The sequence below is a fragment of the Lithobates pipiens genome, unplaced genomic scaffold, assembly GCF_037356315.1.
Source record: "Lithobates pipiens isolate NorthernLeopardFrog02 unplaced genomic scaffold, aLitPip1_a1.2 Scaffold_28, whole genome shotgun sequence".
In the NCBI taxonomy this organism is placed as follows: Eukaryota; Metazoa; Chordata; class Amphibia; order Anura; family Ranidae; genus Lithobates; species Lithobates pipiens.
The window spans coordinates 142,196,533-142,221,081 of record NW_027507789.1 but is presented as its reverse complement, the minus strand read 5'-3'; the positions used below and the strand labels follow the sequence as shown (position 1 = coordinate 142,221,081).

The following is a 24,549-nucleotide window of genomic DNA, read 5'->3' as shown; positions in this document are numbered from 1 at the left end:
AAAAAAGTTTCCCCCTTCTTCTTTTCTTTTCACCCTCTTCCCTCCTCCCCCCCTCCCCTCCCCCTTTAAACATTAGATACCATGATATACTGCCCTACAACCCATTATTCCTTTGTAATATTACTCTCTTATTCTAAAAAACAACGCCAATAATACAATTTTCATTTGACAAACAAACAAACCAAAAAAAAAACTTAATTCAATTCCAAATTATTTCCTACAAGTCCCCTTTGTGTTCATCCAGCCACTTTTCAACCTCCAATGGTGCATTGAAAAATAAAGTCAAACCCAAGGCAGTCACCCGAAGCTGGGCAGGATATAGAAATGCATAATTAATCTTATATTTTTGAATGGTACGCTTAATAGGGATATACTCTGCCCTCAACTTCTGCAGGTCCGGCGAAAAGTCTGGGTAAAACGACACTCTGGCTCCCCTATAGAAAATGTTCCCCAGTTCTCTAGCCATGCGTAATAGAATCATTTGATCGTTATGGTTCACAAGTTTCAAGAGTAGTGGACTGGTGCGTTCTTTGGACTGCCAAAATCTAGAGGGGACCCGATTGGCTCTTTCTATACCAAAGAGTGGCGTAAAGGTGGTATCGCCAAACAACTCTCTCAGCCAACCTTCCAAAAAAGCTATAGGGATGGTTCCCTCACTCCCCTCTGGCAGGCCTATCAAACGCACATTGTTTCTGCGACTTCTATTGTCCATTTCATTGATTTTTGCTGCCTGCATAGCCATCTGCTTCTGCATCGCTGTAATTTTTTGCTGTAGTGGAAAAAGCACATCCTCCACAGAGCTTAATCTACCCTCCAGCGCAGTAGTTCTCTCCACTGTGCCCAAAACTTGGCTCATTGAAAGTAATTCATTTTTAATACTATCCAGCTGACTATCAAGGCTAATTATAGAATCTTTACACTCATTTACAGCTTGTAGTATATCCCCCAACGTAGGTTCATCTAACACGGGACGGTCTACCGAGCTTGCTGAAGTTTGGCCCATTTTTCCCTCCCCAGAGCCTATATTATTCAAGTTTTTCCTAGTGGATGGAGTAGCGGGATTTATTGTTGGTTGACTACCGCTTCTCCTGTCCAGTAGTGCTCCCTGCTGTTTTTTTTGCCCCGCCAGCTGGTGCTGCCCCCCCCCCTCATTAGTGAGGTACATGAGCATAACGTTTAAGTTTTGCCGCTGACACCTGATTCGCCTTTTTCTTTTTCTTTTGCTGAACGGGTTTTTTTACTTCCCTCGTGATGCGGCATGTCCTCAGTAGCCCTTTTGCCGAGCATAATATATAAAAAATTAATATAAGTTGTGATTTATTACTTTACAGGGAGGACAATACCCCAACTGGAAAGGGATTTCAATGTTACTACTGACAATAGGCAATAGAGGCCAGCCCCTCCAGCAGGGGGGAAAGAAGGCAGGGGAAAGGCAAAGGAAAGGGGACACCAATTCCACAAACAGCCCCCCCCCCCCGCTTTCCACTGCTTGCACCTACTCCTTCTGCGCTTGATTTCAGCCTTGTGGCACTGTCATATGGCTTATCCCAGCAAAGTTCTTAGTCTGCACAATGTGCGCCTATACTTTTCTATCGGGGGGGGGGGGGGGGGAGCTCCTTGTATCTTACAGTCTTGTTTTTATTACTGTCTTTCTTTTTCCTTTCTCTTCTTCCTCCCCTCCTCCTCCACCCCCACCCCCCTTCTCCCTTTTACCATCGGGCTGATGGAGTGATGGAGGGGCCCCCTCTGCTCACTCAGGTACTTCTCAAGCGGGTCAGGACCTCTGGGGTTCTGAGGGTACAAGACGCTGGCTCCTCCAGCAATTCAGCTTATCAATTTATTTGCACGTTGATCGGCTGCCTCCAAGGTCTCGTGGTATCCCATTCGCAGCGGGGCTCCCCTCGAAGGTATTCGGCGGCTTCCGTAGCTTCGGTAGATCTCGGCGGCGCTTGTGAGATCCTTCAGCTTCTCCGACTACATCCGATCTCAGACGCCACCCCCCTCCTCTCCATTCAGCTGTCAACCAAATCCGAGGGGTCCGCAGCAAGCAGCACACAACCTTCAACGAAGCTCCAAACAGGGGGAGAAAAGCGATAGAAGAGGACAAAGCCGGGCAGACTAGAGAGCAAGTAGCTGACAAACGCTCATCTCCTGCAGCAGCCCAAGGTAACAGCGTCTCTCACATGGCACATTCCCCGGTCAGGCATAACCAGGCAAGGTGTGGAGACAGGTGGAGGTGAGACTCCTGGGCTCTGCACTCACTCACTCACACCCTCCTCCATCCAGCCACACCCCCTGAAAATAACTGACAGGAGATTTAAGTCCTTTATTACTCTATCCAAAACAATAAAAAGACGTTTACCCTAGAAGCATTTCAGGCATGGGTATTACATAGTAACATTGGTCCATCTGAGAAAGTTTCATAGGATCACCACACAAGGATTGCGGCAATCTTACCCAGAAGTGGGAGAAGGTACCTAGTTTTGACTGGTATCCGCTCTCCCCAAAAGGTGCCAATTGTGGCAGCGGAGGGGAGGGAGGAAGTAAACAAGCAAAGCTTCTCTTCGCTTTAAGTGATTTCCAGCTTCCAGGGGCATTGGCCAGGTATGTTATATACATTGGTCCAAGCAGGATTAATGTAACTATGTATAAAATATCCATACCTGGAATGATTCTTCAAGGGTTACTCTGCAGAGGAGGGGGATTAATGATTATGCACTGCGACAACAGGTGGGATGTATACGATCAATTGTTCTTATAGCCAGTCCTCTTGAGCTGAATTATGGCCAGTGCAATTCAGTGTGAGCCCCAGCTGCAATGAATTACCTCTCCAAGGGGGTTTTAACACATTAGCTATGGTTCACAGTACAATTGTGCAAAGTGTCATCTTGTGCTAGCACTGGTGGTTGAGGTTTCTAATTTTCTTTTGAACTTAAAATAATCACATCATTGATATATTGCAGATACCATCACTGCTGTATCCATTTCAGTCAAAAAAATACCTGATGCAATGTAATTCTGATGTATTAAAGCTGAAGTAGATTTTTCGATTTGCAGCAATCCTTACTCCTAATTAACGCGCCTTACAATTGACTTTTCTTGACTTATTAGCTACAATGACGTTCAAAGATTCTACTATTTCCAGTGCCACCACTGTTCAGAATGACATGGAGATGGAATCCTCCATTGATACCAGAACCTTTGCCATCTTTCTATACACTTAGAGACTGATTGATGCCTTAGTATATCCCATGCCTAATGAGTACTTTGTAAAGCAAATTTCTCAGTGTAATCTGACTGTACCACATTACCAACTTGATTCTTTGCTGCAATGCCTCCTACAAGGCTACTTATCTGAAATAAAAAGCATTGCAACAGGAATGTGTGATTTGATTTTTGAAGATTCTATAGTATCTTTTTTTTTTGTTGCAGGGGCGGTTTACGTTGGACTTGCCTGTATTTTTACCACTTGACTTTCAATTTAGGATGCACTGTAAAAAAAAAGGGCTGGGCTTAAAGTGTCAGATTTTATCTAGAAGTTCCTCTGTATGTAAAGCTGGCCATAGATGGAACTTTTTTTACGATCCGACTGAACAGATTCCCATATTCACACATTCGAAGTGGATAAAGGAATCCTTCCTGCTGCACTATTGTATTCTGACAGCAGGGACTCCTCCACTATTAGAATACACAGATCAGTTCTGCAGCCATTGGCTACAAGTGCTGATCAAGTGAAATTTTCCAACAGTCCCATCAAGAGAAGCTGATCATTAGATCATCTTCTCTCTCTGAAATGAGAATGGCTATAGATTGCTTGAAATTCCTCCAGTCCGGGGCGCATGCACGGACTCTGAGCGAGACAGACATGCCCATTTAGAGCTCTGCTCCAAAAAGAACCTCACTGGAAAATACACAGCCACGCATCGGCTCCCAGCACAGTACCCACCGCCTCCATCGACCATGGGCAGTTCGCCACTACCGCAGCTATGGTTTTTCGGGGCTCCAGAGCGATGGTTCACTCCAGGAACATCAAAGACACCCTGACCAAGCCTCCCAGACCTACTAAGATGGCACAGGCTTCTTCCTCCCTGCCCAGCACACCGTGCTCTGCCAAGTCCTCACTGCACACACAGCCCAGGTCAGTAACGATGACTCAGACTCTGACACAGGCAGCACACAGACAGTGATCCACACAGATATGTTCAAGCAGATGCTGCAGAAAGCCCTCAAGCAAACTTCTGACCACATCACAGACAAGCTGACCTGTGGTATCAGGGAGTTAGGACAGAGAACTGCTGAGCTGGAAGTGAGGGTTGATGACTTGGAAAATAATACTTAGGACTATGAGGCAGATTTGGGGAATCTCAAGGAAGAAAACTCAGTGTTACAGTCCCGATTAGAAGATCAGGAGAACAGGGACAGGTGCTCAAATCTGCGAATCAGGGGGATACCTGAGCCAGTGCTGGATTTGCAAGCTACTATGACGACCCTGTTCCAGGAATTGCAACCTGCCATCCCTCCTGAAAGACTGGAAATGGATAGAGTGCACAGGGCCCTAGCCCCGAGCAAAACTAACGGTCCTTCCAGGGACATAATAGCAGAATTCCATTGTTACAGCACAAAGGAACAACTCCTTGCAGCGGCCAGAGGTAAGGATGCATTGGTCTTCCAGGGATACACATATCAGATATTTGCTGACCTTTTCCCTCTCACGGTAGCAAAGAGACGCACACTGAAACCACTTCTCCAGATCCTACAGCGACACCAGATCCCATTCTACTGGGGCTTTTCATTCTTTGTTCGTTTCACGCACTTGGAGACCAAATAATTCTGCTGTACAGCTGGGGAATTAAAGACTGCCCTGCAAGATCTGGACCTGCTGGATCACACTTCAAGTAGGGATTCACCCCGCAGACGCTCAGCTTCTTGTTCTCCACAGAAAGCAGCAACTGTGGATCAAGATCACGCCCATGGAAACCTCTACAAGCGTGGTCGTTTTGTCAACCCCGCAGCATCCGTTGAGGGCCCGATGGACTGATTATGACCAGGTGACAAGTATCAGCCTCCATGTACCCCCTTTTGTGTCATCCTCAGATGATGAAGACCACCCTAATTGGCTTACCCCCCTATAAAAAAAAAATTGTTAGTAGACACTGGTTCCTTATTGTAACCAGCCATCTTTTCCCACCCTGTCCACGTCAGTCTGGACTGTTTCGAGCCAAAACTCAGTTTTTGAACCTTTATTGTTGGTTAAGAACAGGGACTTTATGGTTAAGGGGCTACTAGCCATCTGGGCCTATAACCATAACTTCAGTAGGATGGTCTCTCCGATAGTAAGCTTAGTGACCAGTAACACATATCATGTACATTTGACCATTGCCTACGTTTATTTGAGTTAAGTAAGGTCAGCGCCTCGGCCTCACACCTCAGTTCATTTTGGGCAGCGGGTCCCCGCGGAACTCCTTTAGTTCTATTGCCATGCTACTAGTATATTTGTAATTCAATGTTTCCTTTTTCTTCCGGTGATGTTCCCCTGTTGGGACCTATTGCGCCCACAGTTATTCCCCTCAGCTCCCTGCTCCTATTATGCAGGACCCTGACGGTAGTCTGCGAGCCTCTATGGGACCACACACCGCTCCCCTAGAATGCTCCCCTAGGCCCAGGCTCTATGTTCTTCTCAATGCCTTTTCTCCCCTCTTCTTTCTTTTTTCCTACGGTAGTCGCAGTTCTTAAACTGGGTTCAATTTACACCCCTACTATACCAAATGTAAAGGAACAGAAAAACTCTGGATAGCTGCACTCCGGATCAGGTAAAATAAGTAATGCCTTTATTGTTCCCACTCAAAAAATCTTCACATCATATAGATCACAACAGCAAAGGGATAAAGAAAATAAAGCAAAAAAATGCTGACGCGTTTCACGCTAAAATTAGCGCTTATTCATAGCTGACTACTATACCAAACTTACCCCACCTATGGCCCCCTTAAACATCCTGACCTTGAATGTTCAAGGCTTTAATACCCCACATAAACGCACCAAGACACTACACTCTTTTGTAGCAGCTAAAGCTCACTCATTTGTCTAGAAGAAACTAATTTCACGAGAAACACTCCTAAATACCTCAGCGCCTCCTACCCTCAATTTTATGCAGCCTCAGCCACTGCCAAACAGCACAGGATTTTCATTAATTTGCGAAGTGAGTGAGAATGGTGTGGAGCGATGAAAACCAAAGAACCAGAGGGCCGGTATTTGATCCTCATGGGCTATATATCAGACACGGCGGTCACTATTTTGTCCTATTATGCTCCAAATAAACGCCCAAAAGCCTTTCTCTCACATCTTCTGCAAGTAGTGGACACGCATAAATTTGGAACGGTAGTACTCTGTGGTGACCCTAATCAGGTCATTCTTCCATTCTTGGATAAGTCCCCTCCTGCCCCTTCCACAAGGTCCTGAAAAAACAGACATTCCAACATCTTCTCATCAGGTACCACCAAGTTTATACGTGGCGTGAAGTTAACCCTATTAGTAAACACTTCACATATTACTTGCACCCTCACAAATCTTTTTCTCGCATCGATCACATTTTGGTTATGACAGGCATGGTCTCCAAAATAATTTCTTCAGTGATCACCCCGCTTGGATGAACCATCATGCAGTGTGTACAACCGTCACCTCCCCGATTCCTAGGAACATGACACCACCTGGTGACTCAACACGTACCCACCCCTCCCACTGGCTAGACATAGAAATAACTCTTAAGGAATACTTATCGCATAATGCTACTGATGATATTTCAGCAATAACGTTATGGGAAGCTCACAAGTCTGTAATTGGAGGCAAACTGATTCAACAGGCTGCATCCCTTAAAAGAGACCAGAAGAACCTATTTCTAAAACGGGAAGCATATTTTAACGCATGTCATGATGACTTCCAGTCTAATCCTAATCCTACCACTAAATCCCGTCTTGATAAGGCTCGGCTTGATTTCAATCTGTTTCTCACCGACTCGGTGGATAAACTCATATGTAAAAGGGCAACATATAATTTATCTCAAAGCCAATAAACCTGACACACCTATGGCTTGAGTGCTACGTGCAATACACCGCCCCACAATATCTACGACTGAAAACGGTACGAGACACCTATACCAGCAATCCTGTTAAAATCTTGGAAGTATTCCGTTCAAACCTCATCAAACTTTATTTCTCATCCCCAGACTTGGAAAACACAGCTGCGGATGCCCTTTTTCCCCAGATCTCTCTTCCCCCACTCACACAACAGCAGCAAGAATCACTTGAGTGTCCTATCACAGACGAGGAAGTGGCAAAAGCCAGCAAAGCTCTAAAACCGCATAAGAGACCAGGCATATATTCTGCGATTTATTACAGACAGTTTGCCAATATTCTGATGCCAATGTTAACAAGTGCCTGTAACTCCCTGCTGAAGGGACACTCATTTAGATCCAAGATGCTAACATCCATAATTTCCATGATACCCAACCACGATCTTACCTTTCCTGCAGGGCAAACTATCGTCCCATCTCCCTTCTGAATCTCGACATCAAATTATTATCCAAAATCAAGGCGACACATTTGAATACCAACTAATCCATCGCGATCAAACATGATTTGTCCCCGTTCGTCAAGCTGGTGATAATATTCAATTCGCTCTCCTCCTATCACATGCTGCCAAAACTAGATGCATCACGACATGCTTCCTATCCTTGGACATCAGGAAAGCTTTTGACTCAGTTACCTGGCCATATCTACAATATACCCTCCTACGCTGGGGTTTTGGGAGCCATTTCCTAACATGGGTTTCCTCTCTCTATGATAATCCGTGAGCATACATCAAATATGCTGGCTATAAATCCCCAGTGTTTATTATTCAGGGAGGCATTAGGCAACGCTGTCCCCTTAGTTATGGCTGAGGCCAAACATAGAATGAATAGGGCCCTTGTATTCGCTAAAATGACAGCTATTGAGAATGACCAGAATGTAAATTTGAGAAAGTATGGCGACCGTGGGTGAAGCATTATTTACCTTCGGTTTTTGATAATGCCCTCCTATTACCTTGGTAAATGTATTTCTTTTTCCCCACTTAATTTGTTTTTTTTTTATTATTTACTTTATTTGGACCCACAACATCAGATACCAAACCTCCCCACCTTTTTCTTCCCCCCAAGACCCACCCCTCACGTAAGTTATCCGGAACCAGCTATAGAGGAATGTGCATCTTCCCCATAACCGGACTTGCTTGCTCTCCTCTCCCATCTTTGCTATTTTCCCTCCTCTTTCTTCTCTTATATCTTATACCTTGAGCGCCTTTCTAGTCATTTTCTTGATTACAGTCACAAACAGGGTATCCGCCCTTCTTCGCATAGATGGACAGGCCTCCAGCAGACATTTGCTTTCAAAAGCCAAAGTTATTCTTGAGCACCGCTCTCATGTTTAAGCATATGCACTTAACGTTTAATGCACTTACACAGCTGCTTTCTCACATGTCAATTGATGTATGTACACATGTTGGTTGCTCTGACAATCATGTAATTTTGTCTCTCTCTATGACCAATAAAAATTTTGACAAGAAATTTCTCCAGTCCCTGCTAAACCAGCCAGCTTATCTCTACACAGGACAGAGTATAAAACTACTACCCTGTTCTTTAATATGTTAGCAAATCTTACCAGGCACGTATGGAGGGTTTTCAAGTTTATTATCTGGACAGCCATCCATTGAGCCAATGACAAAGTTAGATGGTTCATTCATGTCCTACAACAAAGCACAAAAAGGCCACAAATCACAATTGCTCAATTTAATTCCTGCATTTTTCTATGATGTGAAAACAAAAAGAAATATTGTAATTGTATGCAAAATTAAAATAGTGAAGTGCAACCACCAGCTGAGCAGCAGGGTATATTAATTAATCAATTAGGTGAAAATAATCAAAAGTGAAAACAATCTATATAATCTAGCAATATGCAAAGAAAATGTCTATCTATATATATATATAGAGATATATATATATATATATCCAAAATAAGTGATCAAGCACACCACCGTGTCCTCCACCGGTCTCTATATGTGCTCACCTCACAAGGGCACCTGAGAAGGTAGACCACACACTTTGTCGTGCATGTGATAAATGTTTTTATAGGGTAAGTTTGACCTGTACCAACTGATATAAATTTGGTGATCCTTCTACCCCTTCAACTCACCTACTAGACCAACTTTTTGACTTGAAGGGGTATTACTTGTGTGGCAAGTGCTGTGCTTGTAAAATCAATACTCATCATAGATTCAACAAGCCTTGTATGACCCCCCTGAATAAGGGTGGTCACTGGCTTTCTGGTAAGCCTCCTGTCTATCTGTGGTGGTTGTTTTACGTGGTCAAGTTTTCTTACTTCACTATTCATGAATAATTCACCTCACAGTGCACCAGGATTTTTCATGAACTCAAGTCACTTACTTATATAATCATATGGATATTTTGTTTATTATTGATTTCTTCTTATTGAATTGTCGGTATTGATTTATATGGTTCACCAATATCGACATTATTTGCATGATTTGCACTTTAATATTTCACTTGTATTAATTATTACTTTAATCAATAGCGCTGCACTTTGTTATATATTTGCTTTTGTGCCTACAATCTGGGTTATAGTACATAGCTGCTGTATGTTATTGCGGTTTATTTTAGCGCAGATATTTAGTTTATTTTTAATCTATCCACATTGAATGAGGAAGCACTGACATCTCTTAACTCCCAATCTTTGGATAAAGAGACCTTAGACACCATTAGCACTCCCCCAGCACACAATCGCCAGGAGCTGACAGCTTTAGTGAAGAATATTATCAAGTCTTCTCAACAGTTCTTCATATGCCGCATACACACAATCGGACAAACCGCCGGACTTTACAGCGGAGGTCCGCCGGAATTTCCGAACAAGCGGACCTGCCCACACACGACCAGACAATCCGCAGGAGTCCGCCGGACTTTTGAAATGAACGGACTTGCCCACACAGGGAGTATAGTCCGTTCATTTTGAACGTGGCTCCAGGTAGACGTAACTAGCGAAGGAAGTCAATGTCACCGCCTCCATCGGCGAGAATAACACCTTGCTAACCCCGTCACCTGGTATGGACTTAGCGGGAAACCCCTATGCCGGAAAAACAGCGTGGGGGTCCCCCCAAAGTCCATAGCAGACATGGAAGGTATATCTGAAGCCATAGTTTGGGAAGCTCACAAGGCCTATATTAGAGGCATTCTGATAATGGCCGGATCAGAGAGAAAAAAGAGAAATAATAAGAATAAAATAGCCTAGAAAGTAAAGAAAGAAATGTACAACTTAGAACAGCAACATAAGACTACGAGAGATACAGGATTGTTACTAAAACTAAGCCGAAAAAGGGAGGACATGAAAGATCTAATAGAACAAGAAACATGAACGGCTTATAACAGTCAAAAGAGAAAATACCAATTTGGGAATAAGCCCAGGAAACATCTGGCGAGGGTACTAGCGAAGAAAAAAGCTGCTAATTATTTTGATAAAATACAAACAGGTACAGGTGAAATGGTACAAAATCATTAGAAATTGCTAAGATTTTTCAAGAGTATTATGGGAATCTATACGCAATAAATAAGCAGCATACTAAAGAAGAGACAGAACGGAAAAAGGAGAAAGTAAAAGCTTACTTAAGAGAGACCCGCCTAAACAAAATATCTGAATTTAGCCAGCTAGGCCCCTTTCACACATGCGGACCGTATGTCCCTATTTTATCCATCCGTTTGCGGATGAAATACGGACATACATGCATCCCTATGGGATAGCGGGTGTCTGCGGATGAACATCCGCAGACACCCGATATCGTCCACCTCCGCTATTTTCCGATTCTGCAGACGGAGGAAATCCTATTTTTCTATCCGTCTGCAGAGCGCATCGGTTGAACACGGACAGACAGTCCGTGTTCATCCGATCCCCCATAGAGGAGAGCGGAGAGCTGACAGGGCGGTCCCTGCACAGTGCCGGGACCACCCTGTTATCCGCCGGCTCAGCAGGGACAACGGAGCGATCCCCGCTGAGCAAGCGGATCATCACGGGGCGGATCATTACTGATCCGTCCCGTGTGAAGGGGCCTTAGAAGCCCCTATAACAGAGGAAGAAATAATAAAAATCTTAAAAGAATTACCGATAGGGAAAAGTCCCGGACCCGATTGGTCTGACCAAACTTTATTATAGAAAATTTAGAGATATTTTAATCCCTAAAATTGTTCATATATGAACGGGATTGGGGATAAGTGGGAAATGCGTAAAGAAGCCTTAGAAGCCATTATTGCGGTTATTCCGAAAGAAGGGAAAGACAAAACATTATGTTCCAGCTATAGACCTATTTCTCTCCTAAACCTGGACACCAAGATGTTTGATTTTCTTTTACCTATTATGATTGAGGTTACAAAATACACTGAAATAACTGAACTCCACAAAACCACTAATACACAGGTGAAATACATTACATACGCTACATACATGGGTGAAATATATACAATATCTCACAAAAGTAAGTACACCTCTCACATTTTTGTAAACATTTTATTATATTTTTTCATGTGACAACACTGAAGAAATTACGCTTTGCTACAATGTAATGAGTGTACAGCTTGTACTACAGTGTAAATTTGCTGTCCCCTCAAAATAACTCAACACGCAGCCATTAATATCTAAACCTCTGGGAACAAAAGTGAGTACATCCCTAAGTGAAAATGTCCAAATTGGGCCCAATTAGCCATGTTCCCTCCTCAGTGTCATGTGACTCATTAGTTTTACAGGGTCTCAGGTGTGAATGGGGAGCAGGTGTGTTAAATTTTGAGTTATTACTCTCACTCTCTCATTCTGGTCACTGGAAGTTCAACATTTCATTTCATAGCAAAGAACTTTCTAACGATCTGAAGAAAAGAATCGTGGCTCTACACAAAATATAAGAAGCTGCGCTAAAATAATAAAAAAATTAACATAAATAGGTAAGATGGCTGTATTGTGCAGTAAAGTCAATTCTAGTTAAAGACGGTCTAGGATGGCGAAGAGGCAAACCCTCACTCTCAACAGCTGGATAACGAACGGCAGAAAGCAATTTCCCATATTTATTCCGAATAAGAAATGGCCACAAAAACATACGAGCCGGCCGGCTCTCGACTACCACCTCTGCATGAATTTTTTCTGTTCTTGATTGGATACACTACATGAACTTTACTTGTTGGACTTAATGCACTAATAATATTTTTATCACAAAAATATTTTTTTTATCATGATTTCTAATTGAATTAAATTCTTACTGCTATTTTGGTACATTACTTTTTTGTTAAACTTTTGTGTATAAATTTTCACATTTATGGGTGTATTTGTTATTTGATTTTTGTCTTTAACTAGAATTGGCTTTACTGCACAATACAGCCATCTTACCTATTTATGTTAATTTTATTATTATTTTAGCGCAGCTTCTTATATTTTGTGAATTTTTGTGTGCCGTTGTATAAAGGCTTGAGCTGCAGCTTAGTCGGTAGTTTATATTAATAGCGCAGTTTTATTTTTTTATGATCAACATAAAGATGGCCTAGGCTAAAAGACAATTGCCAAGACCCTGAAACTGTGCTGCAGTACGGTGGCAGGTTCCACTCTGAACAGGCCTCGCCATGGTCGACCAAAGAAGTTGAGTGCACATGCTCAGTGTCATATCCAGGGGTTGCCTTTGGGAAATAGATGTATGAGTGCTGCCAGCATTGCTGCAGAGGTTGAAAGGGTGGGAGGTCAGCCTGTCAGTGCTCAGATTATACGCCGCACACTGCATCAAATTGGTCTGCACGGCTGTCGTCCCAGAAGGAAGCCTCTTCTAAAGATGATGCCCAGTTTGCTCCCGCTGCTGCCAAAGTCAGTTAGCCAATCAGGAGATGGTGGGGGCAGGGCCAAACCGCAGCTCTGTGTCTGAATGGACATAGGGAGCTGCAGCTCGGCTTGGGTGACCCCATAGGAATCTGCTTTCTGTGGGGGCACTTAACAGGAGGGAGGGACCAGGAGCACTGAAGAGGGACCTAAGAAGAGGAGGACCAGGGCTGCTCTGTGCAAATCCACGGTACAGGACAGGTAAGTATAACATATTTGTTATTTTATTTAAAAAAAAAATTAGACTTTACAATCACTTTAAATTTAAGCACGATAAAGGTTAGATCATCAAAATATGTTCGAAGAAAGTTACCTCTGCGGGACTTTTTAGGGAAAGGACAAATACTTAGTAGTATAGTATTTAAATACTATACTACTAAGTATTTTTCCTTTCCCTAAAAAGTCCCCCAGAGGTAACTTTCTTCGAACATACAAACATATTGGGATGTGGGTCAGGCCAAATCCAGACCAAATGCAGAACTTCCCCTCGTATCTAGATCATCAAAATATGGCTCATATAAATTAAACTAGCTATCTTTGAATTTAAGACACCATCTGGACCTTCTTCCGGTTTAAAACAGAATGAGGGGACCCCCAGGCAAGGATACTTGTGTTTCTCAAAGACTAGCATCCTCTTCAGATGTGCAGCTTGGTATCTAGCATTTTGGAACTAATGAAGGGAACGGTTATACACACAAGGCACAGTGAAAAGATAAAGTGTACATTTGGCCTGCATATAATCATACTTGTTTTGTCATATAATGGGTCTGTGAAACAAGCTGACATTGGTTAGTATACCAGGGATGATCTACATCCAGGTGATTGCTTTCCTTAACAACTTACCCAGATGTTTGCTTATGTAAAACAGGAGCATTGTTTAAATTGCAAGAAACACTTATTTTCATCTAACTTTAAATGCTAAGGTCACCTTTTGTTCACCTTTTTTTTTTTTCTTCTAAATTCCAGCTCCCCTATGTACCAATATAGCATTAATCTACTTATTTTGCAAAAATAAAACAGCTTTGCATCTATTCTACACACGCTTACCTCACTCTTTTCATAGCTGTTTAACCTTCCACCCTCCCAATGTCATATAACGTTGTCGACTTTGAACGGTGATATCTGAATGATGCCTGCAGTTACAGGCATCATTCAGATAAACTTCTTTTACAGCCAGCGAATCCTTTCACCATAAGAACAATCATAACGGCTGCTTGATCGTTCTTGCAGGCAAGGGAGGGAACGCCCCCCCTCCTCCAGCCACCCACCGGTGCTTCTCCCAGCTCACCCCTGCATTCGGCGAGCCGGAGAAGGAACCAACCGGCCCCAGATGTTGACCATAGAGATTTCCAGTGGGCCAGATGGTCCCCTAAGTCTCTATGATTGCTCAGAGGCTGGCCACGATGGTATGAAGTCACACCCAGCTTCTGCATTTGAAAAAATGCCGTCGTTCTTTTTTCTTGCCAGCCTAGAGATGAGATCTGGGACTTACTGACTCCAGATCTCACTGTAAAGAAGACCTGTCACGTATTATTTCTATTACACGGGATTTTTACATTCCTTGTAATAGAAAAAAAAGTGATAAAAAAAAGTAAAAAAAAAGCATCAAACTAGAAAAATAAAAGTAAAATTAACAATATTTTTTTTTAAAGCACTCCCATCCCTGTGTGCTGGCACGCAGAGGCGAACGCATACAATTAGCGCCCACAAATGTAAACGGCGTTCAAACCGCACATGCGAGGTATCACCACCACAAACATTACAGTGAGAGCAATAATTCTACCACCTCTGTAACTCAAAACAGGTAACCTGTAAAACAATTTCAAGTGTCGCCTATGGGGATTTTTAAGTACCGAACTTTGGCGCCATTCCACGAGCATGTGCAATTTTGAATCGTGACATGTTAGGCATCTATTTTCTCGGCGTAACATCATCTTTCACATTATGCAAAACTATTGGGCTAATTGTACTGTTTTTTTTTGTTTTTTTTGTAATGCATGAATTAGTTTTTTGATCCACAAAAAAACACGTTATAAAAATTGCTGCGCAAATAAAGTGCAAGATAAAAATTTGCTACCACCGCCATTCTATTCTCTAGGGTCTCTGCTAAAAAAACATACATACTGTTTTGGGGTTCTGTGTAATTTTCTAGCAAAAAAATTATGATTTTTACACGTAGGAGAGAAATGTAAGACTTGGCCTGGCAAGTGGTTAAACGCACTGCTCAATTACTTCTGCCCTACTTCCTGGTCAGACTTTAGGTCATGACGCAGAAGGGAGTTGGCCAGCTGATCTCATTAGCACAAACCCTGCATCTACCCTCAGCTGGTCAATGCCTTCCTGTGTCATGACCTAAAACAGGGATAGATAACCACGGCCCTCCAGCTTTTTTGAAACTACAAATCCCATGAGACATTCCAAGACCCTAACAATCACAGGCATGACTCCTAGAGGCAGAGGCATGATGGGATTTGTAGTTTCACCACAGTCCTTGTACCTCTTTTAGCACCTAAAATCCGAAATAATCGTACCGCCAGGGAGGTTAAACAGCTATGAAGCGAGTTAGGTAAGCTGGTGTAGAATTAATGGGAAGCTGTTTTATTTTTGCAAAAAAAGTACATTAATACTTTATTGGTACATAGGGAAGCTGAGATTTAGAAAAAAAAGGTGAACTTAGCCTTTAAGTTTTTAGTTTACAACCTGCATTTTAATGAATATACCCACACACTACTTACTATCCACATGCCATCAAAAGGCACTTTATCGTGAAAATCCTTTGTCATGTCATACCACCAGCTGAAAGTTTCAGGGTTTGTGAAATCAGGAAACACAGTAAGACCTGGCCATACCTGGAGAGAGGGTTGATAAAAAAAAAAAAAAAATTACTTATGGAAAAACATACTACTAACACAAACAGTTAAAAAATAAGAAGATTCTTTTGAATTTAAGGTTTAGGGCACCAAGGCCAAAACTGATACTAAACAAAAAAAGTCCTTATCAGAACTTAAAATGATACTAAGGTCTCTGGTTTTTTTTTTTTAGTTAACTTGTTATGTTATACTTTCCTGCTCTGTGCAGTGGTTTTGCACAGAGCAGCCCAGATCCTCCTCTTCTCCGGGCCCTCTTTGGCACTCCTGGCCTTCCTTCCTGTTGAGTGCACCCACAGCAAGCAGCTTGCTATAGGGCCATCCAAGCCGAGCAACAGTTCTCGGTGTCCATTCAGACAAGGAACAGCGGCCCGCCCCCCCCCCCCCCTTCTTATTAGCTGACTGACTGATTGACAGCAGCAAGAGCCAATGGTGCCGTGCTGCTGTCTCAGCCAATGAGGGGGAGAGTCCTGGGCAGATGAGAGACTCCTGCAACATTGCTGGATCTAGATGGGGTTCATGTAAGTATTAGGGGGGCTGAGAAAGGCTGCTGCACACAGAAGGCTTTTTCTTTTTGCATTCTATGAATTAAGATAAAAAAACCTTCTGCCTTTACAATCACTTTAAAATAGCAGGGTGGTAAAGGTAGAGAAGAGCTGACAGAGACTGGATGAGAGGGTGTTAATGAGTGACAAATAGACTTGTTTTGCAGTAAAGTGGCAGGAGCTGTATTTTAAAAAGATATTGTTGTATAGGGTGAAGTCTTGCAAGGATTTAGTTCATGCCACAGATGTTTAAAGCATAGCTCCAGTCTTGTTAGCAATTAAAAAATAAACTCGTTATTCTCTTTACCTGTACAAAAATATTAAGATACCCTTACAAGTGTAATCATTCTTTTTTACTGGTTTCAGGATTCCGTGAAGCTGGCTACTTGGCACGCAACACTCAAACTCATGCCTGCACAGTAATGGCAGTGTACGGTGCGCTGTGTTTACAGGTTGCCATTGCAATAGCGGTGGCAGCAGAAGTTTCCACCACATTGTTATGGTAACCTGTCAATCAACACAAAACCCTAAGGCCCGGTTCACACAGGGGGCGACACGACTTGCCGCGACCTGCCACGACCTCAGCGGCGACTTGCAAACGACTTCTGTATAGAAGTCAATGCAAGTCGCCCGAGGTCGCCCAAAAGTAGTACAGGAACCTTTTTTCTAAGTCGGAGCGACTCGAGAACGGTTCCGTAGTACAGAACGGGGGCGACTTGTCAGGTCGCGGCGTGGCAAGTCGTGTCGCCCCCTGTGTGAACCGAGCCTTAGGAAGGTAAATACCGAAGTCTCGAAATGACAGGAGATTTCATTATTAGGCTTCCTGAGGACTCGTAATAAATGATGCCCATATCAAAGGAGTCCATGGGAATCACCTTATGACGAAATCTCCTAGGCGGCCTGGACCGGAAGTACCACCTGTATACAGCTTTAAAAAGGTATTTAAAGAAAAAGATATTCATTTATAACTGTACTGCAGATGGGCTATCTGATCTAAGCAACATGCAAAAATGGGTGAAACTCCTAATAACACAACTATGTCGCTTGAGATTTCTGGAGTCTTCAGAATGCCAAAGTTGTAGTGGTTGGGGCCTGAATCTGTGTGTAGTGAGGGGGGCAAATGTGTCCAGTGAGAATGAGAGTGAATTGCTGTAGACAGAAGAGGCCAAGTCAGGGCAGGACAAGGGTGAGATTGTGTAATAGAAGTGGTCAGTCGCACAATAGAGAAGAGAAGAGTGAAAAAGAAGAGAAGGGTTAAAGGTTTGCTAAGGGTAATCATTTGTTGCTTGGGATAAGTGGTTGAAGAAAGACACCATGAACTATGATAAGGTTGTGATCAAAGAGAGGAAAGAGGGTACAGGAGAGTTTGCAAGAAGTGCCGAGATGGAAGAATACAAGGTCAAGGGTGTTACCATCAAAGTGAGTAGGAGTTTGTGTCCATCATGTTAGGTAAAAAGATGAGATTAAGAGCTGTGAAAATGTGGAATAGACTCCTTCAAGAACTAGGTTTTGGCCAGTTTAGTAAATTGTTTTACCCATTTCAATACTGGGCACTTTTACCCCCTTCCTACCCAGGCCAATTTCCAGCTTTCAGTGCTGTCACACTTTGAATGACAATTGTGCAGTCATGCAACGATGTACCCAAACTAAATTGTTATGATTTTGTTCACACAAATTGAGTTTTATTTTGGTGGTATTGAATCACCACTGGGTGTTTTATTTGTTGCTAAATAAATGAAAAAAATGCATTTATTCATTTCTGTTATAGAAATTTAAAAATAAATGACCTTTCTTCATAAATTTAGGGCAAAATGTATTTTGCTACATTTCTTTGGTGGGATAATTCCCAAAAGATATTGAACAGATATTACCCAACGCCTTATAAATAGGCTAAAATTTATCCTACTACATCACCACTATGCTGGCATTTTAATGAACAAACTGGATCCTTATATGACACATTATGGAGCTTTAAAAAATTTGACTAGCTTCTGGAAATCAACTTTCATAGCCTCCCTTACAGACAACCTATTAAAACTCTCACCAGCTACGGCCTTATTAATAAGTATTAACCTTGACATTTTTCTGACTCCGTATAAAATAAAAATGGCAAAATTACTCATAACAAATGCCACTTTAACCGCTATCCAACCAGCCGCCACAGTTGTACTGCGGCAACATGACTCGGCTGCGTGAATCACTGCCATGTTACGTCAGTAAAACAGATGACCACTAGGGGGTGCGTGCGCACCACCGGAGATGTGTGCGAGCCGCAGGAGGCGTGTGCTCCCCCACGGAGCTGATGCAAGTGCCCAGCGGTCGCGATCACCGCTGGGCTCCCGCGATCGCTCGGGGAACACTGAGAACCGGGATCTGTGTGTGTGTAAACACACAGTTTCCGGTGCTCTGAGAGGAGAACAGACAGATCGTCTGTTCATACAGAGTATGAACAGCGATCTGTCATCTACCCTGCACAGTCCCCTCCCCCCTTTAGTTAAAACACACACTAGGACACATTTAACCCCTTCACTGCCCCCTAGTGGTTAACCCGTCACTGCCAGTGACATTTTTACAGCATTCAATGCAATTTTATAGGATTGATGGCTGTAAAAATGCCAATGGTCCCAAAAATGTGTCAAAATTGTCCGACGTCTGCCATAATGTTGCAGTCCCAATAAAAATCACATCGCCGCCATTACTAGTAACAAAAAAAATGTATAATGAAAAAGCCATAAAACTATCCTCTATTTTGTAGACGCTATAACTTTTGCGCACACCAGTAAATATACACTTACTGCGTTTTTTTTGTTTTTTTTTGCCAAAAATATGTAGAATACATATCGGCCTAAACAGAGGAAAAAAAAAATGTGTTATATATTTTTGGGGATATTTATTATAGCAAAAAGTAAAAAATATTGTGTTTTTTTTTTTTCAAAACTGATGCTGTCTTTTTGTTTATAGCGCAAAAAATAAAAAAACGCATAGGCGATCAAATACCACCAAAAGAAAGCTCTATTTGTGGGAAAAAAAGGACATCAATTTTGTTTGGGTGCAATATCACATGACCGCGCAATTGTCGGTTAAAGCAAAGCAGTGCTGAATCGCAAAAAGTGCTCTGGTCAGGAAGGGGGTAAAAGCGGTCAAGAAACATTGCCATTTATGGATGATACACCCCAATTCCCCTAAAGTTTTAAAAGAGCTCTACTCCCACTCTTAATAACTGAAAATATTGTAGTTGGTATTGAACTTTTTTTGTGATGTATGCTAAGGCTCGGTTCACACAGGGGGGACTCAGATCCGACTTGAGGTCGCCCCTAGTCGCCTCAGGTCGGACAACATTTAAAAATCAATGTAAGTGAATGAGAGCCGTCTTAATGCACGCTACTGAAGTCGCCTCCGACTTCAAAAGAAGTTCCTGTACTACTTCAATCCGACTTGTAGGCGACTTGTACCCATTGATTTCAATGGAGGTCGCCTCCAAGTCGGATCTCTGTCTATACGGAGGCGACTTTGACAGAATTATTAGCTCTGAAGGGGAAACTCCACACCAAATTTCTGAAAAAAATTTGGCGTGGGTTCCCCCTCCGAGAGCATACCAGGCCCTTAGGTCTGGTATGGCGTAGGTTTTGGCGTAGGGGGTCCCCCCCCCAGATCCACACCAGACCCTTATCTGAGCACGCTACCCGGCCGACCAGGAAAGGGGGTGGGGACGAGCGGGCGCCCCCTCCCCTCCTGAGCCGTACCAAGCCGCGTGCCCTCAACATGGGGGGGTGCCTTGGGGGAGGGGGGCGTGCGACCCCCCCAGCCCAAAGCACCTTGTCCCCATGTTGATGAGGACAAGGGCCTCTTCCCGACAACCCTGGCCGTTGGTTGTCGGGGTCTGCGGGCGGGGGGCTTATCGGAAACCGGGAGCCCCCTTTAATAAGGGGGCCCCCGGATACCGGCCCCCCACCCTATGTGAATGAGTATGGTGTACAATGTACCCCTACCCATTCACCTGTAAAATAAAGTACAAAAAAAAAAAACACAACACATAAGATAAAATAGTTTATTGCACAGCTCCGGGGGTCTTCCGTCTTCGGGGGTCTTCTCGCCGGACTCCTCCGCTATCTTCTTTTAGCTCTTTTGCTAGCGGAGGAGCCCGGCTTTCTTCCTCACGGCCGCCCTCTTTTTCCGATTTCGGGGGGTCTTGTCCCCCTCTTCGGTTCTTCTGCCGGCCCACCGCGCCTTCTTATAGCTCTTACAGGCGGTGGCCCAGTCTTCTGTCGCCGCCGTCGCCTTCCGTTCTTCTTCTTCTCCTTCTTCTCCTGGAGATGTTGATTTGACGCTCTCTCCGGGCCGCAATGCCAGGGACGCGCTTTGCAGTGACTTATATAGGGACAAGGGGCGGGGTCATCGGTTGATGTCACATGGGTTGATGTCACATGGTGACCCCGCCCCCTTACGATGTCACAGTCCCGGAGGATGCTGGGACTGTCGCCATGTGAAATCAACCCATGTGACATCAACCCATGTGACATCAACCGATGACCCCGCCCCCTGTCCTTATATAAGTCGCAGCGCAGCGCGTCCCTGCCATTGTGGCCGGAGAGAGCGTCGAGTCAACATCTCCAGGAGAAGAAAAAGAAGAAGAGGAACGGAAGGCGGCGGCGGCTACAGAAGACTTTATTTTACAGGTGAATGGGTAGGGGTACATTGTACCCCATACTCATTCACATAGGGTGGGGGGCAGGTATCCGGGGGCCCCCTTATTAAAGGGGGCTCCCGGTTTCCGATAAGCCCCCCGCCCGCAGACCCCGACAACCAACGGCCAGGGTTGTTGGGAAGAGGCCCTCGTCCTCATCAAGATGGGGACAAGGTGCTTTGGGGTGGGGGGGTCGCACGCCCCCCCTCCCCCAAGGCACCCCCCCATGCGGCCTGGTACGGCTAAGGAGGCGCCCGCTCGTCCCCACCCCCTTTCCTGGCCGGCCGGGTAGCGTGCTCAGATAAGGGTCTGGTGTGGATCTGGGGGGGACCCCCACGCCGTTTTTTTTCGGCGTAGGGGGTTCCCCTTGGAATCCATACCAGACCTAAGGGCCTGGTATGCTCTCGGAGGGGGAACCCACGTCAAATTTTTTTCTGAAATTTGGCGTGGAGTTCCCCCTTCAGAGCTCATTCCCTGATTGGCCACGGCAAAAGTCGCCTGGCTTGGGGCGACTTGTAAGTCGCCCCAGGTCGTGTCTATAAGTCGTGTTCAAGTCGTCTCCAAGTTGCCTCACAAAGTCGTCCTGAAGTCGTGTCGCCCCTGTGTGAACCGAGCCTAATTCCCTTTATTACCTTATTTACATCACCCTTTTCACTGGTTAATTTACTGTCATCCTTTTTGAGTAAACACATTTACAGTTAGCTTCCCCAGGGGTGAATAGGTTTGCTCTTTGTTTGTCATTAACCAGAACCAAATATAATGTTTGCACTAGAAAGCTTCTAACTGTTAAGTGTACCACCTTATTATACCTAAATTACACCTACTACCTATGTAACACAATCATAGAAATTATTTTGTTACAACTTTCTACCTGACATCATATGCTAACCCTGCTTTATTATCCAATAATAATCTTTTGAAAGCTGGAAAAAAAAAAAAAAGAAAAAGCCTGAGTTTTCAGGTACAGAAATTGCCTCGTAGTAGACATTGATATATGTAGTGTGCTTGCTGGTCTCTGTATTTTCAGAAAAGAGTAGGTAGAGGTGAAGCAAACTCCATCCACCTTTATTTTGTTTTTGTCTTATTTATGTTTTTTTTATTATTATTTTATGGTTACCTCATCTTGCTCATCAGACCTATTCATTGTAAATTTTTATTAAAGCCCAGGTGAAATTTCACACACATTTTTTTCTCTTTATAGTTTTCTCCATGTATGAATCTCAATTAGTAATGTTTTAAAGCCCAACTTGGGGCTACCATTGTTTTTTATTTTTTATTTATTTAGTTCCCCTCCCCCAGATGACCCAAATCAGTGTATATTATTTAGTTTGTAGGAAAGTTATACATTCTACAAACTATGGTGTGTGTATGTATATATATATATAATATAATTTCTTGAGGCCCAAAAATGTCATTACAGTAGAAATACCCCCAAATGACCCCTTTTTGTAGACATCCCACGGCATTTAGTAAAAGGTATGCACGTTTTTTGAGGTTGTAATTTTTTATTTTTTTTACCTGCTGTCACCAATGCAGTACAGCATCATCATATAACTGGTGTGGTGATGATCAGGGACACTGACTGATGACAGTACAAAAAATAAAAAATTCTGTTTTTGTTTTTTTTTACGATTTATTTTTAACACACATTGACCAGAATAATACAGTATAATTTTACCATAGTTCAGTATATTGTTACCATAGTCACATTGTACTACTCTGGGGAAGTGATCAGTTATTTTTATTGATTTATTTCATTGCTATAAAGCAAACATTTTACTGAATGAAATCGATTCATTCAGTTTTTTTTTTGTGATTAGCTGTGATTGGCCATAACTCATCCCATGGCACAGATGGGCTGTGATTTGCCTATTATGTACCATGTGATCACTGTGACCAATAACAGCTAGCAACAAAATTGTACACAATGGATGGCTTGAAAGAAAGCTCTGATTGGTTATTGCGGTCACATGGTACTGGCACTGGCCGGTGCATGGTACTAGCAGTGGGCCGATAGTACACAGATCACGCCGCAGCGCAGTTGCGCGCAAGGCATGTCCAGGGAAGACATTATATGACGTCCACCTGGATCGAAGAGAGGCCCATCCAGCCATCCATTGACTATTGGCTGGGCAGGAAGTGGTTAAAAAAAAAAGAGGTGAATGCATTTCTAAATGCACAAAATATAACTGAATACTAACATTTAGGTAATATATCACCAGGGGTAGTTGATCCAAGGAATATCTGATTGCCTGCTTGGGGACCAGGAAGGATCTTTTCCCCGACTGGAGCAAATTGGATCATGCTTTTTTTTTTTGCCTTCCCCTGTATCAACTGTGGGTATAGGACTGTGTATATATAGGTTTTCTAATTGTTTGTTTTTTTGTTTTTTATTTATTAGTTAAACTAAATGGACTTGTGTCTTTGTTCAACCTAACTATGGGGCAGCACAGTGGCTAGGTGGTTAGCACTTCCACCTAGCAGCACTAGGGTCCTTGTTTCAAATTCCAACCACAACACTACCTGCATGTTCTCCCTGTGCCTGCATGGAGTTTGCATGTTCTCCCTGTGCCTGAGTGGGTTTCCTCTGGGTACTCTGGTTTCCTCCCACACTCCAAAAGACATGTTGGTAGGTTAATTGGCTCCTATCTAAAATTGTAGTATATCTATGTATGAATGTGAGTTAGGGACCGTAGATTTTGTGCTCCTTGAGGGCAGGGACTGATGTAAATGTACACTATATACAGCGGGTAAAATGAGTATCGAACAGGTCACTGTTTTTCTAGGTAAATATATTTTTAAGGGTGCTATTGACATGAAATTTTCAACATGTCGGCAACAACCATGGCAATCCATACAAAGAAACCAAAACAAATACGTTCAGAAATTAGGTTATGTGTAATAAAATGAAATGGTACAGGAAAAAGTGTTGAACACCCTAACTGACATGTATTTAATACTTTGTACAAAATCCTTTGTTGGTAATGGCAGCTTCAAGACGTCTCTTGCATGCATTGCTCAGGTGTGATTTTGTCCCATTCTTCCATGCAAACAATCTTCAAATCTTGAAGGTTCCATGGGCCTCTTCTATGAACTCTGATATTTAGTTCTTTCCATAGATTTTCTATTGGATTTAAATTAGGTGATTGGCTGGGCCATTCTAGCAGCTTTATTTTCTTTCTTTGAAACCAATTAGGAGTTTCCTTGGCTTTGGGTTTGGGATCATTGTCTTGCTGAAAAATCCACCGTCGTTTTATCTTCATCATCCTGGTAGATGGCAGCTGATTTTTATCAAGAATGTCTTGGTACATTTTTCCATTCATTCTTCCTTCAAAGATACTAAGTTTGCCAGTACTGTATGCCAAAAAACAGCCCCACACCATGATGTTCCCGCCTCCAAACTTCACTGTTGGTATGATTTTTTTTTGGGTGATGTGTAGTGCCTTTTGACCTCCAAACATGTGTATTATGGCATCCAAAGAGATCAATTTTGGTCTCCTCTGACCAGACTATAT

The 24,549-nt window shown here is 43.2% G+C and overlaps 1 protein-coding gene across 1 annotated transcript in view; it reads right to left on the bottom strand.

Annotated features, from left to right (window-relative positions):
* Positions 1-24,549, bottom strand: part of GAA (alpha glucosidase) — a 215,772-nt gene that overhangs the window by 80,918 nt on the left and 110,305 nt on the right. Inside the window, exons 10-11 of the mRNA XM_077459632.1 lie at positions 15,674-15,787; positions 8,688-8,772 (exon numbers count right to left, since the gene is read on the bottom strand). Coding sequence (XP_077315758.1) covers positions 8,688-8,772; positions 15,674-15,787 — 199 coding nt within the window. The remainder of the gene's footprint in view (positions 1-8,687; positions 8,773-15,673; positions 15,788-24,549) is intronic.